Here is an 18542-nt window from a genome sequence, read left to right on the forward strand (position 1 = left end):
TCCCCCCCCCCCCCCCATACCGCTCCGACAATGGTACGTCCCGCCGGCCGGGCGCTGGGGTGGAGGGGTGTAAAGCGCTCTACTCCGGCTCGCAGTAGGGCGACGTCCGGGCTGTTTTATGAAATAGACTAGTTCCTTCGCGTTTCTGCTGTGCTCTTTCGGCTCCCTTTGTTCCCTTTTCCCGCACCGTCTCGGGTTTTGCCCCCGATCTGCTAGGCTCCTTTCTTCCAGGTCATCCTGGCCCTGGCCCCAATCCTGGTCACCAGGTGCCGGGCGACTGTCCAGCACTGACTCACAGAGAGCCTCGGAAGGTCTTGCTGCTGCCTTGCGTGGTGCGAACGCCTGTGTCCCCACACACGGGGAGGCTGAGGCAGTTCAAGCTCAGCCCAAGGCAGTTTATGTATAGTGCAAAGGCCCTTTGGTTCAGTCCCCAACACAGGCATTCCTCATTCAACGAGCTCTATTTCAGCAACTTGGTGGTTAAATGAGGAATCATATATAGTGTGTACATTACAATATGCAGAACAAATAAATAGTCAAAGGAAACTCCACCCTCCAAATACAAAGACCCAATCCAAAAGCGGGCATCTGAAATGAACAGACATTTCTCAGACAAACAAGTAAAAGCAGTAAATAAATATATGGGAGATGCAGATGAAAACCACACTTGAGATTCCACCTTACCCCACAAAGAATGGCTATCAAGAAATCACACAATAACAAATGTTGGCGGGGTTGTGGGGAGAAAGGAACCCTTCTCCATTGTTGGTGGGAGTGCAGACTGGTGCAATCACTGTGGAAATCAATGTGGAGATGCCTCACAGAACTAGGATTAGAGGTCCCGTTTGACCCAGCTATCCCCCTGCTGGGTGTCTTCCCCCCAAAATTAAAAGAAATACCACAGTGATAATATGTGCAACCATGTCTGTAGTGGCACAGTCTGTATTAGCTGAGACCTGGAAACAACCCAAATGCCCACCAACTGGAGACAGACTGGATAAAGAAGATGTGGTTTTTCTATAAAATGGAGTACTACTCAGCCATAAAAATGAGAAACTAGAGACAATTATAGCTAAATGGATGCACATTGAGGCTATACTCTTAAGTGAAATAAATAGGACACACAAGTAAATACTGAATAGTTTCTCTGGTGTGAAAAACTAAAAGTGTGAATAAGGTTCAAATGGTATAAGTGATAGTGTAAAATAGGAAGAAAATGGCTAAAGGGGAAGTGGGAAGAGGAGGGGAAAGGAAATAAGGAAAAAGAAAAAATGTAAAAAAATGGAAACAAAGTCTTTGTAAATAGGAAAGGGGGAAGGGGGTGAAGGGAGGTCAAGGGTATGGGGATATCATACACATATCATGTAAAGGTACAAGATCCCAATGATAATTGTAACTGTATTGTTGGCTTTAAATGTACCAAAAAACTTAATGGGGGGAAAAGGAAACTCCAATTTGTTGATTTTGCTTTTATTTGCGTAGCACAGTACTGTAATGTGTAATAACATAAACTACAGCACTGTACTGTATGGTACCATCAGCAAAAATTACAGTAACTGTATAAGACAAGGTGTATGTACCCAAACATGATATCCAGCTCCATAGATAAGGTGTACAGAATTGTACAAAAAAATAGCTTTTTTAAATTAGAAACGGTTGTTCGCTGCTGCTGCTGCTGTCTCAAAGGATTGAAGCAGTGCCGAGTGGGCAAGTCTAAAAGGAACTTAATGGATTGCATTTATTTACATTAGCTTATTTCTTCTAAGTTTTTGAATATCAACGCTTTGGGCTTTTTTCAGTACCGAGGACTGAACTCCTTCCCGGTAAGTTGCATTCACGGTCCTTTTTGTTTTTGATTTTGAGACAGGCTCTTGCTAACTTGCCCAGGCTGGGCTCAAACTTGGAATCTTCCTCCCTCCCAGACTGCTGGAGTTGCATGTATGTGCCACTGTGCTCTCAGTGTGAACATTCAGACATTTACCAATTTCAAAACCCAAGACACTAAAAGTTACACCCTCCCTGTGATGTTCTGCCCTTACCGCCTATGTTCTTACACCACCCTCCAGCACTTCACACAAATACAACTATTATTTTCCTCCTCTCATAAAATTGTGCACTCTATACTTTGTTCTGAACTTTCCCCTACACCCACACCTGCACACACATCGTGGAAACAGCTTGGAATCCTTCCACAGCAAAAGGAACCCCTCCGCCATAGTATACCCATGGGCATGTTGTGTAGGAGACCTACAGTGCCCCACTGATCACAAAGGTTATTTTCATCATTTTCTGTGCAGACAGCTCTGCGCCTAGTAACCTTACACACAAGACATGCTTGTGCACGTACAGTGGGGGGGGTGCCCAGAAGAGGGGCGTGCGTTTGGACCACAGCCCCACACAAGGTGAACCACTCAGCACTCTTGACAGCAATATGTGAGATTAGTGCTTTTTATTTAATTTTGAAGGTTGTAAAGTCATGTATGCAGCACTCTGTGCTTGTGAAAATGTTTGAAAATCTCTTAATCACTTGGTAGTCTAAGAAGAAAGCATTTTAGGGATTCCAGAATGACTTCACCTTTGGTTGTTCAGGAGAAAAGCAGGTGAAAGCCATTCCCTTGAGCTTTGGAGTATGGAGGGTAGGGGGAGAGACTGATTAGACATGTGGCTCAAAACCCAGGAGGTAGCTGGGTGTGGTGGCACACACCTGAAATCCCAGTACTCAGGAGGCTGAAACAGGAGGATCACCACAAGTTCAAGGCCAGCCTGGGCTACATAGTGAGTTTGAGGCCGGCCTGAACTACACAGCAAGACCCTGTCTCAAAACCAAACCAAACCAGGAAAGATTTAGGTAGTTGGAAGGAAAGCTAAAAGCTAAAAGAAGACTGTTTTGTTCCAGCTCTGGAATTTTGTTTTGAAAAGATGTACGTATTCACCACCATCAAGAACCAAAGTGGATCTGAGTTTGCTTTATCCAACTTGTACACTTCACAGTTTCAACAACTCAAACATCATGGTAGATTGAGCCACTTCTGAAGCCACCTGCACCTACATGTACTTCCTGTCCCTTAACTTCAGGGTTTGGCTTTGTTTTGGCCAAAGAGATATTAACAGAGGACCCACCAAAGCCTGGTGCAGCACCGACCCGATGACCAGGCCTCTGCTTTTACACCTTTGAACTGCCAGGAGTATTTTCCCCAGGGAAGTTAGCACTGCCCCACAGCCTGGGTTTCAGAATAGAGCCACCTGGGTACCCTGTATGGTAACCTGACAGAGAAACCGTGCCAAGTGGCAGGCTGTGCCAGGCAGGGGCTGCTAGAGAGCAGAGCTAACTCATAGCTGCACCCCTTAGAATTGGTCCTCCCCGACCCTCAGTTCTGCACCCCACAAGCAAGTATCTTGACCTTTTGAAATTATTTCTTCTGGTAATTATGTCGGTATTTTTAAACTGTATGCTAATATTTTCTTTCTCATGTGTTGGCTTTAGACATAATATACTGACTTTCTGGAAGGTATTACTGTACTTTTTCATCTTATGGATACAAAGATTGAGGTCCAGAAGGGTGAAATGACTGTATAAGGTCCTCAGTCTTGGTCAAATTCAGATATTCTGATGCCAAACTTCACACTCTACCCACCAATGGCTCTGGCAGTTAATAATGTCAGTGACACTCATGAGTCTTTGTAGTTCAGACACATTTCTCATCACACATTTATAAAACACAGCCAAAAAAGCCAAGCATTTACCAAAAATCATTGCTCTTGTACTGGCAATGAAAACACCTCCTAGCCCATTTCCCTATTTCCAGGCAAAACCACCCCATCCTGTCCACTACCTTTTTACACATGACAAAGTTTTTATGCACTGTGGGAAGTACAAAACCGTCGCTGTTTTCAAAGACCTCACGATTATTGCAGCAGCTCTAACATTTAAAGAAACAGCTTTTGTTCTGCCTTGTGGAGCTCAGGTTCAGTAACACAGCATTACCATGGTAGCAACAGCCACCCATGGCCCTTCTCATCCGGGTTCTGAAACAACTCTACCCGAAGTCATCCCAATCATCCTTGAGAAGAAACACCAGGCCCTTTACTATTTTTTCACGGGTGACGGTTACATTTGGCATCTTCACATCTTACTAAGTAAACACCCTAAACGGGTTTCTACCCCGTTCCAATGTTCTTTTCCTGTCTATTTTGTCTTCTCCTCCTGGTCCCGTGAACTCCAGGACAGGACCTTCCATTCTCTCGGTCAGTGTTGGTCAGCGTCTATACGCAGGTGCTGGTAGCTACTTGCTGACGTCACCATGCTATTTGACGGATTTTCTTTGCTGCTCTCGATGACTACATTTATAGGACGCTGTAGTTTACGCTGCGACCATCCGATTTCTTATTCCTATTTTAATAAGTTCCTTATCTTTCACATCAAAATCATTTCATGGGCAGTGGGGAAGTTGACATCATTTTCACGATTCCGTGACTAGGAGGAATTTAAACTGAGATAGTAAGTTGAGGTATCAAATAAATGTATCTTTTTCTCTCTCTTTTTTTTTTTTTTAATTTGATACCAGGGATACGAACTCGGGACCCTGCGCTTGCGAGGCAGGTGGCGGCACCACCGAGCTAAATCCGCGGCCCTAAGTGTATCTTTCAACAAGCAGTCAAGGTAGGTTCTGGAGAAGTCTCGCCGACTCGGCGAATTTCCCCTCGGAGCCCCGGAAAGGTTAGGTCGCCGAGACCGGGGAAGAGTGGGCGAGCCCTGACATTTGAGGTAGCGCTGGCGTAAGGAGGAAATTCTGACGCCCAAGTCTGTGAAGAGTCCAGGAAGAACCTGGCCTCGGATCCCACCCGGTGTGAAAAGCCCCCCAGCGGGTACGCCATGCACGACTCCCTCGGCTCGCGGGCGCCGGACACGGGGCGGCTCACCCGCAGTGACGTATGCCTACTTCCGGCTGTCGCGACCGGTCGCGACCGGCGATACACGGGATTGGCCGCACCGGCCTCAGTGGGCGGGACGGGGGCGTGGTGAGAAGGGAAGTTGTTCCTTGTATGGGCCTGCGAGAACCCTAACCCGGCGCGGCGCAAAATCAGAGTCTGTCCAGAGCCACGTGTGGGCCTCCGCCGCAGCCCCGAGGACTGCCAGGGAAAGTGTGTAGCCTCCCGGGTGCGAGGCATCATCGCTGAGCATGTCCTGGTGTTTGGGTCCTGCGGGGGCCGTTTCCGGTCCCACAGGGCTGGGGAGTCTTCAGTAATCAGTCCTGGCTCTGATGTATTAGTCACCTCGTCGGTGGCACTTTGGAAACAGTCTGCGAAGACCGGTGAGAGAACAAAACCGGACTCTGCGCAACACTTTCTGCTTCTGTTCCACTCAGGTTCATGGAAAATACTGCCGTTCTCAAAGTTATTGGGGGGTCTTAGGTTTTAGAAGTGAGAGTGAATCCGATTGCTCAGGGTTTCAGTAACGTGAATAGTGGTGCCTGCCCCCAGGTAGGGAGAATCTTAAGTGAAATCTTTAAGCTCAAAGGAATGGAAATGTTGAGTCCTTTTTCGTTATTTCCGGTTGTGGTTCTTTATTCTAATTCTGCTTCCGTAATTCTCTCAGATTCCAATATTTTGGAAACATACAAGATCCTGAAGCCACATCAACATTTCTCTCAATGGGCAGATGATGTGCCCGGCTCAGCTGCTGGCATTTGAATCTAGCAAAACTCCTTCCAACAATGAATGTCATATTGTATACATTAAATGTACCAATAAAATTAATAATAATTTTTTAAAAATCCTCCTGGCTGGCTCCCTGCGTGCAACCTGAGGTCCCTTCCTTTCCTCGAGGCCACTTACTCCTGAGGTTGTTCAGCAGTTAACTAACCCTGGGGTGAGGACAGAATATGTCGGTCATCTTCTGCATGCCTGTGGTTTGTGTTCTGCTGCCTGGCTTTACTCGGATTAGAGTGAATAGCCGGCGTGCCAGCCAGTTTGAATCCTGCCACAGTGTGGTTCAAACCTCGTTATCCGCCCTCATCCTTGGAATAAACTCTGTGCTCTGGCTTATTCATACTTCTGTGGAAGCAGGTCTCTTGCCAGTCACCCTTTCATTGTGTTCTCCATCCTGAAAACACGATCGCAGGGCCAATCCCTCCAGGAAACTTTGTGTTCACATTGCCCTTTGTCCTATGTAGTTACATCTCTAAGGCTGTGTGGCCTTGTCTTAGTTATGTAACCTCTTCCTTTCTCTCAAGGCTGTGAAGGTAGATTCATTTAAGAAGTTTTTATTGAGCTCTGGGCAATGCTTTGGGTGCCAGGGAGGTAACATGGAACTAACAACGCCCCGTGCCATTTAGCTTTTCTTAGGGGAGGGGGAGGCAGGCGATAAACCCACACGGTTAGGTACATCATGTGCCAACTAATGACAAGACATTCTGAGAAATACATCATTGGGCAATTTTGCGAACATCACAGATGTGCATCTGCACACTAAGAAGACTGTGATATCATAAATGATAATCTTAGGGGACGAACGAGCTATATATGGTCTGCTGTTGATGGAAATGTCTTTATGCTGCACATGACCGTGCCAGGCTGACACAGGTACTATGAAGGAAGTAGAGGAGAGAATCACCCTGGGGACACACACACACACACACACACACACACATACAGTGTGTGTGCGCGAATGGTCGACTGCTTTTTTTTCTTTGAAGAGGAAATCTAAGAAGGGAACAAGTCATACAGAGGGGAGAAGAGGAGCATTTTAAACAAGACTACAGCAAAATAAAGTTCCTGCAACTGGGATGAGACATTAACACCAAGGAAGTCCTGTTAGAGGGGTGTGGCAGGTGCACAGGAGAAAGCAAGTTAGATCATACGCATAAGTGCACTGAAATAAAAACGAGTGGAATTCATTGAATTGATGAAGGAGAACAATTCATCATTTTAAATTATTTATTTATTTTGATGCTCTAGGCACCTGTTCTACTGCTGAGCTACACTCCTCAGCCCTAGGAATAACATAGTGGTGTGTGTTACTCTTCTTTCCTTGCTGAGACAAAACACCTGATACCCAAAGTTAAAGGGGAGAGGGTTATTTGGCTCACAGATCATAGAAATTTCAGTGCATAATTGGCCGGCTCCAAGGCCAGAGGGGTAAACAGTTCATGGCAGTGGAAGCAGCAAAAGCAACAAGGGATCTTAACAGTGTCTTTCTGCCCTTTTATCTTATTCAGACTACTTAGGGCGAGCAGCACTCAGGTCTGGCCCCAGCATGAGTCAATCACACATGGCAGATTCAGGCCCCTCTGAGAAAGTGAGGCTTTGGGGGCACATCTGAACATGAGCCATAACAGTGACATGAAACTTGGATTTGCTCAAGAATAGGTATCACAGATCCTGCAGAAATACACACAGGCACACACAGTATTTTTCATCTTGCACACAAGTAATTAGAGCTCCAATTTAGTTGATATTTAACTAGAAGAGCAGGGAGTTAATGAAAACCAGTGGCTTTTACTGTCATAAAGGAAACAGGAAACAGGAGTGGTGGAAAATCTAGAATGCCTTGTGAGTGGGATTCTTTTGTAGAGAATATACCATCATTTAAAAGCTCAGGGGCGAGCCTGAGGCAGGAGGGTCACAAGTTTGAGGCCAGACTGGGCAATTTAGCAAGACTGTGTCTCAAAATAACATTCAAAATGAGGTAAGGATGTAGCTCAGTGGTACAGCACTTTCCTAGCATGTGCCAGGCCCTGGGTTCGATCCAAGAGCAACAAAAGTAAAAAAAGTTCAGGGGAAACCAAATCTGTCTTCTGATAGCTTGCTTTTTATCTGCAGGAAAAAATGCCTGAATGTGGGTTGACGGTACTTGAATTTATGAAATCAGCAGATACATGATGTCAAGTAGGTTAAGGTGAGGGCAAGGGTAGCGCTGGCCCTCCTAGCTGGCCCTCAGTGCAGTCACCCCACTCCAGGATATTGCTTTGGGGGGTAGTTTTGCTTTGATTGTGACACTTGTCACTTGCAGCCCAACGAATGTCTTTCCTCTTTAGTGGCACTTGGCTGCTATCTTGGTCAGAATTTAAGGTAAAGAATGCTTGCTGACTTCAGTTTCTGGTTGCACGCTCTTACCAAATTCTTTTAAAAATGTGTGCTAGGATTCAAAACGAGGGCCTTGCTCACGTTCAGCACATGCTGTACCCCCCAGGGCTAGCTTGGTTCAAAATAGCTTTTTAGATTGCTCTGAAAAGCAGCTAGGACGGGGCTATTGATTCCGCTGTCATCAGTTCTCAAAGGTCAGATAAATTGTCCGCCCATTTCTTGGTAGTCATTCATGCAGACGAAACCTGTGGTTTCCAACTGAGTTCTCAAACTACTGAACTGACAGCCGGCCCTTGAGTGCTGAGTCAGCACTCTCCCGCATTCATTCAGGTTCATTCACCGGGCACTGGAAGCTTCCGGGACCCTCAGCCACTTGAATCCGAAGTCCTGGGCTCGGTCCCTGTCTTCTCCCTTCCTGACCTGCCCACGCAGTGGCGGTAACACAGGCACAGCGGGGCCGGTGAGCTCCCAGGCTGTTAGCAGTAAGGTCGTGGAACCAAAGCTAGGACGTAGCAGAGGGTGTAGGAGAGGCTGGCGTTGGGCTACTCAACCCGGCTCGGTGGCTTCTCTCTCTCCAACACTAGGATGGTCACGGTGGTTCTCACCTGGTCCAGTGGATAAGATGTAAAGAAAAGGTAAATTCGCACGTTTAGTGTAGCTTCTACAGTGCAGGAAGCCAGCCGGAAGTAATAGGTGTCTTCGTTTCACATTACAGTTCTGATGGCTATCCTAAAATACCATTTATGCTCATGATTTTCTTGAAATGAGGGCAGGCATATGTTAGGGGAATAGTCCATATATTACCACACCACAGATGATCTTTCAAATATTGGGTAGGTTAAGCCAGGTGTGGTACCACACACCTGTAGCCCCAGGACTCTGGGAAGCTGAGGCAGGAGAATCTCAAGTTCGAGTTGGAGTGTAGTTTCCAGGATGATAAACTGAGGAAATAACATGTTGGGTCCCAAGGAGGGAGACAGGTTACAGGGAGGCTAGCACATCCAGGTGGTCGTTCATGGGGTCGTTCTTTGAGGAGATGTTTATGCTGGTTCCTGTGTTTGCTTCATACAATGTATTCTTTCTTGTTTCCATTTCACACATTAAAGTAGAGAATTTCACATAACTTGTGTATTGGTGAGAGTAATGACCTAGAGAATTAAATGATTAAAGATAATCAGACCCTATGAATACAGAAATTGTAGGTACTGTATTTACTCTAAAATGTGAATTTAAGAATGTAGGATTTTTAAGTTAAAATTGTTTTTCATGTATTTAAAAAAAACTTTTTTTTGAGGCAGGATCTTGCTTTGTAGTTCAGGCTGGCCTTGAGCATGTGGTGATCCTCCTGCCTCAGCCTCCCCAGTGCTGAGATTATAGGCGTGCACCACCACACCTGGCCTCATGTTTGTTTTTAAAAAGTTATTTTTCTAAAGATTTTTCAAATTCTTATTTTCATGCGCATGTTTGCACCTACTAAAATTAAAAATATAAATTGTAATGGCTAGATATGAAATATTTAAATAATGTGAGATTTTTAACTTTTCTGAAACTTAAATTGTATTACTTTTATAAAAATTAAAATTATTTGCAGTTCTGGGGGTTCAATGTCATCTGAGGTGATTCTATTTTATTTATATATATTTGTGATACAGAATAATTACACTCATCTTGGGTAACTGGTACATATACATACTGAGTCTTGCTCATTTAAACCTCCCTCTGTCCCTGTAACAGTGAAGCATCAGTATTTTTTGTTCGTTTTGGTTTGTCGCTTTATCGAGTTGGGTTGGGTTTGGTTTTTGCAGTACTAGACATTGAACTCAGGCCCTCGGCAGTGAGCCACATCCTCAGTCCTTTGTGATTTTTTTTTTCTTTTGAGCCAGGCTCTCCCCTAAGTGGATCAGGTTGCCCGGGCAAAGCTCAAACTTTCAATCCTCCTGCCTCAGCCTCCCAGACTGGACTACCAGATTACAGGCCTGCACCACCACGCCCGGTAAGCACTGTGGTGCTTATACTGGGTATCACATCTATGTCTGTGTATGTTTGAGAGGATGGACAGTGTGAACGCTTGATGTTGCAGCATTTGGAGATTCGTGTGCAGCCGGCACAAAGCCTATGGCTCACAGGGCCCGCCGACGCCGCAAACCTCAGTCAGAGGAAGGAACAGACGCTGGGGACTCCGGGTGCTCCGATTCCCGAGTGTCCTCGCCTAAGAGCAGGACTTGCAGGTACCCACGTCACCCTGGCCTGTGGGAACGCTTTTTCTCCTCCGGGGGAGACCTGGGTGAAGGAAGCTTACTCGGAGGGACCCTCCCACCTTTCTTCCCTTCCCTCTTCCTGCTCCTTTGTCTGGCAGTTGTAGGGATTGAACGGAGCCTCACACACACTGGGCGGGCGCTGGACCACCGAGCCACACCACAGCCCTTTCCGCTGTCTTTACCACGATCCTTGTCTTGTTGGGAGGCGTTGAGGCTTCGTGCTGCTCAGACTCACAATCGTACTCACTCGAGATGGCCGCTTTGGGTCGACGGTCAATGGATACAGGGCAAAAACCATGGCTTCGTGTGAGAGACATAAAATGAGTTTTATTTGTTCGGTACCGGGGATCAAACTCATGACTTTGCGCTTGCGAAGCAGGTGGCAGAACCGCTGAGCTAAATCCCCGGCCCTCAGAGGAGTATTTTTGTTTGTTTGTTTGTCTGTTTGTTTTTGAGACAGGGTCTCACTATGTAGAGTTGAGACTGACCTGGAATTCACTACGAAGCCCAGGGTGGTCTCAAACTCACAGCGATCCTCCTGCCTCAGCCTCCCGAGTGCTGGGATTACAGGCATGCACCACCACTCCCAGCTGAGAGGAGTATTTTTAATAGTGCCAAAGTGCTGGTGCCCCATTGCAGCCATCTGTGACTTAGTCTGGGAAGGTTTTATGATATTTCAGGATTGCACCTGGAAGATTAGAAGGCTGAAATGTCTAACGTAATACGATGCACATCTTAAAGCAAACGAAAACCACTGAAAGAGCGTTCGTTTCCTGCTTTCTGGTGAATTATCATTCCCCTTGGCTTGCTCTGCTGATTTCAGCCCCAAAGCTGTGGTGAGGGAATATGAAGCTGGGCAGAGCACTCGGTGGAGTAATTCTGCAGTGGTTAGTTTGGTTTAACTGGAGGACGATAAAGCCAATCTTGAGGGGGTTTTTGTTGTTGTTGCTTGGTGGAGACTCCTGTAAGAGCTGGGGGGAGTGAGCTGATCCACTTGCTAGCCTGCTAGGAAGGAAGGGTGTCGCCGCAGGGGACTTCCGGTGCCGCTCTGCCCACAGCCGACCCCAAACCCAGCGAGTAGGTAGCACTGAGTTACCCGCGAACGGAGCCCAGGGAAAGGTCACGCTGCTCAGCGGAGCGCAGAGAACGCGTGTGAACCGAGCCCTCCCTGAGACGCAACTTTCCGAGCGCCGGGGCGGTCACCAGCCCTCTGACTTTTGTGGTGTGTTGCTCCTCTGTGCAGCCAGTTCTGCCAGAGTGAGGTCAGGGCCAGCTCTCAAATGTCACTGGGCTCCTGGGACTGGGGGAGCACGCTGTGTGGACAGGCCCCTCTTCCCTTCTCTGTGTGGCTGCCTGCCCTGCGGTTGTTTTACTGATGATTAGAGTGTGGGGCTGGACAAGGAATATTTCAAAATAATGTCTCATGACAGTTCTTTCCTTTTTGGTACTGGGTACTGAACTCAGTCCTTTATATTTTTTACTTTGAGACAAGGTCATTAAATTGCTCAGGTTGGGTTTGAGGTTGTGACTCTCCTGCCTCAGCCTCCCAGAGTGCCAGGATTATAGGTATGCACTATTGTGCACAGCTAGTTCTATTTTCTTGCGAGTTCTATGCCAGGCATTGTGTTAAGCATAGTACTGATTCACTTAGGCCTCACTGAAGGAAGTTCATGTGCAGTATAGCTGTGCCCACCAATACAGAGACTTCAGCAGGTTCAGAAATCTGCCCAAGGTCACGTATCCATGCGTGGCAGCAGCAAAGCATGGGTTCCGGATCGCCATGCTGCACACTGATGCTCCCCGTACCCAGTGTGTGTGTGTGTGTGTGTGTGTGCGTGTGTGTGCGTGTGTGTGTGTGTGCGTGCGTGTAAATATGTGTGTAAACACGTGGATGTGATGAAATTGTAAGAGGCAAATTAAAACCACACTGAAGCCAGGCGTGGTGGCACACGCCTGTAACCCCAGCACTTGGGAGGCTGAGGCGGGAAGATCGCTGTGAGTTCGAGACCAGCCTGGGCTACACTGTGAGTTCCAGGTCAGTCTCAACTACATAGTGAGATCCTGTCTCAAAAACAACAACAACAACAAAAAACAAAAAACAAGGGCCGGGGATTTAGCTCAGCAGTTCGGTGGCCTCCCTTGCAAGGGCAAGGACCCGAGTCCAATCCCCGGTAGCAAAAAAAAACAAGAAAACAAAACAAAACAAAAAACCCAAAACAAAACAAAAACAAAAAAACACACCAAGATAGCACTTCACACCAAATAGGGCAACAATAATGTTGTTTTAAATGGAAAAATTACAAATGTCAGCGGGGAAATCGAAACCGCCATTCACTGCTGGAAATGGGAAGAGTCACAGCAGCTGTGGAAAATAAACTAACAGCTTGTCTAGGAGTCACACAGTGACCACAAGGCGCAGCTTCACTGCTAGGCACGTACCCTAGAAGACCGAAATCACAGATCCCCACAGAAAACTACACGCTGGTTCAGGTTTGTAACAACATTGTTCATAAGAGACCCAGAGAAGAACTGGCCCAAGTGTCCAACAACCAATGAACTGATAAAGAAAATGTGCTGAAGTTCAATCCCCAGTACCGCCCCCCCCAAAAGTGCTACAGCCACACAGTGAAATATTATTCAGCCTTGAAAAGGAATAAAGTGCCGATTTGTGCCAGTTTGTGCCTCAACGTGAATAGACCTTGAAAACATCAGGCCAAGTGAAAAATGCCACTTGTGGGCAGCATTAATGTGATCAAATGATTGCATTTTTCTTCAATATCTAGAGTAGGCAAATTCACAGAGATGGGATAGGTTTGTAGGTGTGTAGGGTTGACTGACAGTGGATCCAAGACCTCTTTTTGGTGAATGGAAACTTTCTGTGATTGTATACCTGTGGTGGTTACATAGTGTGGTGAATATACTAAAACCCTGCTTTAAAGTGGACTGTATTTTAATGTTTTGAAAAGGCCACTTTGGGGTCGGCTCTACCGAGTCCTTGAGCCCTGGGCAGTAGGGAGCCACTGAGGGTTCCTAAGGAAGGTCGAGGCACACCTGGGATTGTGTAAACTGTGAAGCACCGGCGCAGCAGAAATGTTTGATAAATGCAGCTTGGTCACTTCTCACTCGTCCCCCACCTCACACTCAGGAAAATCGCTTTCCTGTTTGACCCATGAAACAAAGTCTGCCGAAGTCCAGCACTCTTGCTATGACCTCCCTGCTCCCAGAGAGCTCCCAGTCGTCCTTCTGGGGTCCCTGAACATGGGGGGAGGGACATGTTCCATTCAGAGCCCCTGGCCATCCTCTTGTCCTCGTCCTGTTGTGCCCAAGTTGCAAAGTCTGCAAAGACCACCAAGGAGTCAGGTCCGATGCAGTTGCAAGAGGAGTTCATTGCAAGCTCGAGCCTGGACTCTCAGGTGTCACCGTCACAGTGGCTTCAGACCGAGAGCCCAGATCCTTCTTTGAAGCAGGGTTATATAGTGTTAGGGAGACTTTTTCCTTTTATGGTTTCTATTTTTAGCTCTCGCTTATCATTGGATAATTGAGGGGTACTGGGAGGGCTTTTATATATCATTGGATATTCAAGGGGCACCGGGAGGGTGCTTATTGGAAAATTACTTAATGCCTACATTCGCAGAATCAATTTCTCTTTTTATTAGATCATCTGATTTTGCAAGCTAAGATATCAGTAGGTGGCTATATCAGCTATAACTAATTCCTATATTAATTAAATCAAACAGAAAAGAATTCATCTTGGGATCTTAAAAGAGGAGCAGATTATTCACACCAGGGAAACTATTCGGTATTTACACGTGTGCCTTATTTACTTCACTTAGGAGTATATCTTCAATATATATCCATTTTCCTATGAATGAATCTATTTTCTCATTCTTTATGGCTGAGTAATATTCCAGTTGCAATAATACATAAGATCCTAATAAGATTACCGACATTGAGAAATGGGAAGAAAGGAGCTAAAGGTGTAGGGAAGGTGGGATGGGCAGGGGAAGGGTAAAAAGGGAAAAGAAAAAAATGTGAGATAATGAAAAGAAAGGTACAAGACCAACAATGAGTGTAACTGTACTGTATCCCTAAAATGTACCAATAAACTCAATTAAAGCTGAAAAAAAAAAAAAAGAGGAGCAGAAACAGGGTGGAGATGCCCTAGGATAACTTGCCCTTAAGAGAGGAACAGAAACACGGAGAGACTGTCACACAGAATGGAATTTTACAGAAGGGAACTTTTGCATTTACTCTATTCTGGGTAAGGGGCATGGAGCCCACCGTGACCTGGAAACTTGGTCCTCACAGTCCTTCTCTTCGTTCTTCATGTCATTTTCCTTCTCCTCTTCCCGGTCTTCCTTTTTTCTTCTTCTTTTAAATCTAAGGTCCTGGTTTTCTAAGAACCCCAGCGGACGTCACACAAGGCTGCAGGGCTCTCCTGCTTCTGGCCTCCTCCTTCCCGACCCCATCACAGAAGATGGGAGCCAGCCCAGCCCGGCTTCCACCCCAGAAGACGGGCCCAGGGTGTCGCCAAGGCGCCTGGCATCTGGGATCTTTGGAGTTAGGTGCCAGCGTGTGGTGAAAGCACCGGTCTTTACTGGAAATGGTTTCACCCTTGGAATCTCAAAGCTTTGACCCCAAGAGCTACTAAAAGGGCAGATCCTCTTCCCAACGGGAGAGAGCTGTTTCCAAGAAACACTCAGAGGTTCTCGTGCAGGGAATATACAAAAATCCGTGAATCCTATACTGTAAAGTGGACTGTTTTAATTTTTTTTTGGTACCAGGGATCAAACTCGGGAACTTGTGCTTGTGAGGCAGGCAGTGGAACCACTGAGCTAAATACCCGGCCCTGTGTTTTAATTTTTTGAAGAGGCAATTTGGGGTGAGATCTACCTCCTGGGTGGGTGGACTTCCCACGAAGCCCCACCCGGCTGAGTCACAGCCCTAGGCCAACCTGCAGCCCCACAGCAGGCTCAGAGCTCACTGCGTGCTGTTGTCCCCACGGTCACCACCAAAAGCGCTCTGCAGCTCTGGGACTGCAAGGTTGGTGCAGTATCTGAGACGGGTTGGGGGCCGGAGCAGGGGGGACCGGCCTAGGAGCCTCTGGTTTTCTTACACATTTCTAGACTTCCTGTCCTTCTGATCTGCAAGAACTGCTCTCCAACAGCTCTTTATGTACAGATTGCTTTTTTGGTTTTGGTTTTTGTTTTTTTTTTAAAGGAAGCGTCTAAAAATCTTCAAATCTCAAAATAGGCGCGTCTCGGAGGAAGTCTAAGGAGACACACTTGAGCAGAGAGGTCTTGCCTGGCGCTGGCAGCTTAGATGCTCGCTCACAGCAAGCAGTCGCCTCTGTGAGGGCCTGGCATTGTTGAGAACTGATGCTAAATGTCTGTGGATGTCCCCAAAAGTTCTTGCTGTTGTTAGTTTTGCATTTTGTCCCCCCGCCCAGACGATGTTGGAAATGTCACCCTTAGGCTTTAGCATTTGCACAGGGCTGCTGGCCTTCTCCTCGAAGTTGCTACAAACTTGCTACTTTTCCATACGGTTGCATTTTGAGATCTGTGTAAATCACCACTGAAATGTAGCCAATTCTGGAAACCTTTACATTCTGCAGGGTGACATTGGCGAGGCCATTGATTTGGTTACAGTTCTCCTGAGGTCCGCTCTGGTGGGGTCCAGCCTCCGCAAGATCTCAGCATGAGAAGAAGCCTTTACAGCACAGTGGCGGCTGTGCTGTTGGTCACGAATTTTGAGAGGACGAGGTCAATGCTGGATTCCTGCAGCAACTGTCCAGCTGGTGAGTAACGAGTCAGCAGTGACCTCGCTAGGGTTAGCTCTTTTTTGGGGGTGTGTGTACTAGGGATTGAAGTCAGAGCCTTTGCACCGAGCTATACCCCTGGCCCCTTTATTTTTATTTTTAGCTATTTAAGGTGCTATATTGCCCAGGTTGGGCTGCAACTTGGGAACCTCCTGCCTCAGCCTCCCAGAACGCTAGGATAACAGGGTGGGCCACTGCCCCCTGCTTCTAGCTTCCTTTTCATGGTCTTTGATTCATTTGTTTGCACATGTTTGCTGGATGCTACAAACTAGCTGTGTGAACACAGCCGGGTCACTTGACCTCGGGGCCCCAAATTTGTCAACTGGGGATAATGAGAGAACCTGTCTCAGGATCTAGATTGGCAGGAAGGATCCTACAGCTGGCTTAGACCAGTACATAGCACATGGCAAAACTCAGGAAATGTTACAGTTATGTTAAATCTGTGGGCATAAGCAGGTGGGAGCTGGTTTAACCCAGTGAGGGGTCAGACACACAAACCTCGGTGCACTAGTGAGGGATGGCAGATCGTCCTGTCTTATCCAATGGAGAAAGGAGAGTAATTCTGTGATTATGTGAAGGGCAGTCTTACCAATGCATAACTTTAAAAAGTCAATCGACAAACAAATGTGTGTCACTGTGACATCTTGAGAACAGATCATCTCATTTTCTTACAAACGTCACAGTGCTTCAGGTGGAGTGGTGAGTGGCCAATGTCAAACATGTACGTCTATTATCTGCCTCTTTTAGGTACTTTCTGTGGGAAAAATAAGGACCAGACCTGTGTTCTCTGCCCGCCAAATAGTTACTCCAGCACACTTGGACAGATGGTCTGTAGCATGTGCAGAAGGTGCGAAGGTAAAGCTTGAAAGATGTGTTCTTCACCTGGAAGATTGCCGGGAAGAGGAGCTTTTACTCCCTCTTTTCTGATTGCTTTCTGTTGATAATTTTGAGCATCAAAGATGTCGATTCCTCTGCCAGTGGGCAAGCCTGGCAAAAATCACTTAATGTATAGCAACTGCTTGAGGCTAAGCGTTTTGAAATCTCAGAGGAGATATTCACTTGACAAGACAGGGCAGATTCATTAACAAAGCATGAAAATGTCTTCACGGAGATTTAAAATGAGCCCTTGCACTCTGAAGTCATCGTGAGCGGCTACACGATAGCAGCATTTTACTGCCAAGCACAGATTGGCTTCCCGGATGTGGAGATGAATCGGAGTCTAACCCAGGGTCTGACGGGTTTTGCAGGTGTCTTCAGGACCAGGAAGCCGTGTTCCCGGACCAGCAACACCGAATGCGAGTGTGCTCCAGGGCTCCGCTGCTTAGGGCCAGGCTGCCCCAGGTGTTACCCCGACTGTGCACAGGGTCAAGAGCTCACAGAGGACGGTGGGTCTGCGCCTCCTCCATCGCTCCGCGTGTGTTACGGAGACCTGTCGTATGACCCCTAGAGCCTTACAGTAACGAGTAACCAGCCAACATCAAGTATGATGCCAGGGCCTTACTTTAATTTATATATAATATATTTTAATTGATAAAATAATGTTTCATGAGTAGAAATAAATTTGAATCAGGGACATTTGTTAATAGTCAAAACCACACCTTTTCCCTATTATCCATTTTTAATTTTGCTTTTAGTTATAGTTTGGGCTTCTCATATAAGAGAAACCATGTGATATTTAAGCTTGTTTGTCTGGTTTACTCCACTTAACATTGTAGTCTCAAGGTGCATCCGTTTTGCACAAATGCCTCAAGTTTATCCTTCTTTATGGCAGTGTAATACTCCACAGTGTGTAAATACCACGTTTTCTTTGTCCACACATCTGTTGACGGACATATGGGCCACTTCCAAGCCTTAGCTGTTGTGAAATGTGAAATGTGCTGCTATAAAAATGGGTGTGCACAGACCACTGAGATATATCTTGAAGTCTTGAGGGGAGATACCCAGAAGGGCAATAGCTGGATCAAAAGGGAAACCATGCATTTCAACACATTTTAGACATCTACAGTCTGCATAAACCTAGCGGTCTTAGGGTTTTGTTTCAAGAATCAATTTGCCCAGGTTGTACAAAGTCAGAAGTGTTACTGTGCTCCCCATAAGGAAAGTTACGAAATGATAAAATGTGTATTTTTTTGTCACACTGTCATTTTTCTCCAAGGTTGTAAGGACTGCTACTTTGGGACATTTAATGATAAGAGAGGCGGCGAGTGTCAGCCCTGGACAAAGTATGAACCTTTCATTTTGCCTACAGATAAAGACTCTGGGTTAAACTGGGTGAAAGACAAAGCCTGCTCTTGCTGGACCTTTCCCACTCCTGCAGGGTGGGGACTGAATCTCTGTCTCTCTCTTCCCCTCCCTCTCCCTCTCCCCTTCCCTCCCTCCCC

General features: G+C 46.5%; 1 protein-coding gene across 2 annotated transcripts in view; it reads left to right on the forward strand.

Annotated features, from left to right (window-relative positions):
• The first annotated feature begins 15334 nt into the window (after window positions 1-15334).
• Tnfrsf9 (TNF receptor superfamily member 9) overlaps window positions 15335-18542 on the forward strand; it is a 9168-nt gene continuing 5960 nt past the window's right edge. For both annotated transcript variants that reach the window (XM_010619875.1, XM_033767697.1), the window contains exons 1-5: window positions 15335-15386; window positions 15958-16140; window positions 16909-17016; window positions 17409-17546; window positions 18317-18383. In XM_010619875.1, coding sequence (XP_010618177.1) covers window positions 16041-16140; window positions 16909-17016; window positions 17409-17546; window positions 18317-18383 — 413 coding nt within the window. In that variant the 5' untranslated portion in view covers window positions 15335-15386; window positions 15958-16040. The remainder of the gene's footprint in view (window positions 15387-15957; window positions 16141-16908; window positions 17017-17408; window positions 17547-18316; window positions 18384-18542) is intronic.

Source organism: Fukomys damarensis, unplaced genomic scaffold (genome assembly GCF_012274545.1).
Source record: "Fukomys damarensis isolate Sample0158 unplaced genomic scaffold, DMR_v1.0_HiC HiC_scaffold_23, whole genome shotgun sequence".
NCBI classification, from domain to species: domain Eukaryota; kingdom Metazoa; phylum Chordata; class Mammalia; order Rodentia; family Bathyergidae; genus Fukomys; species Fukomys damarensis.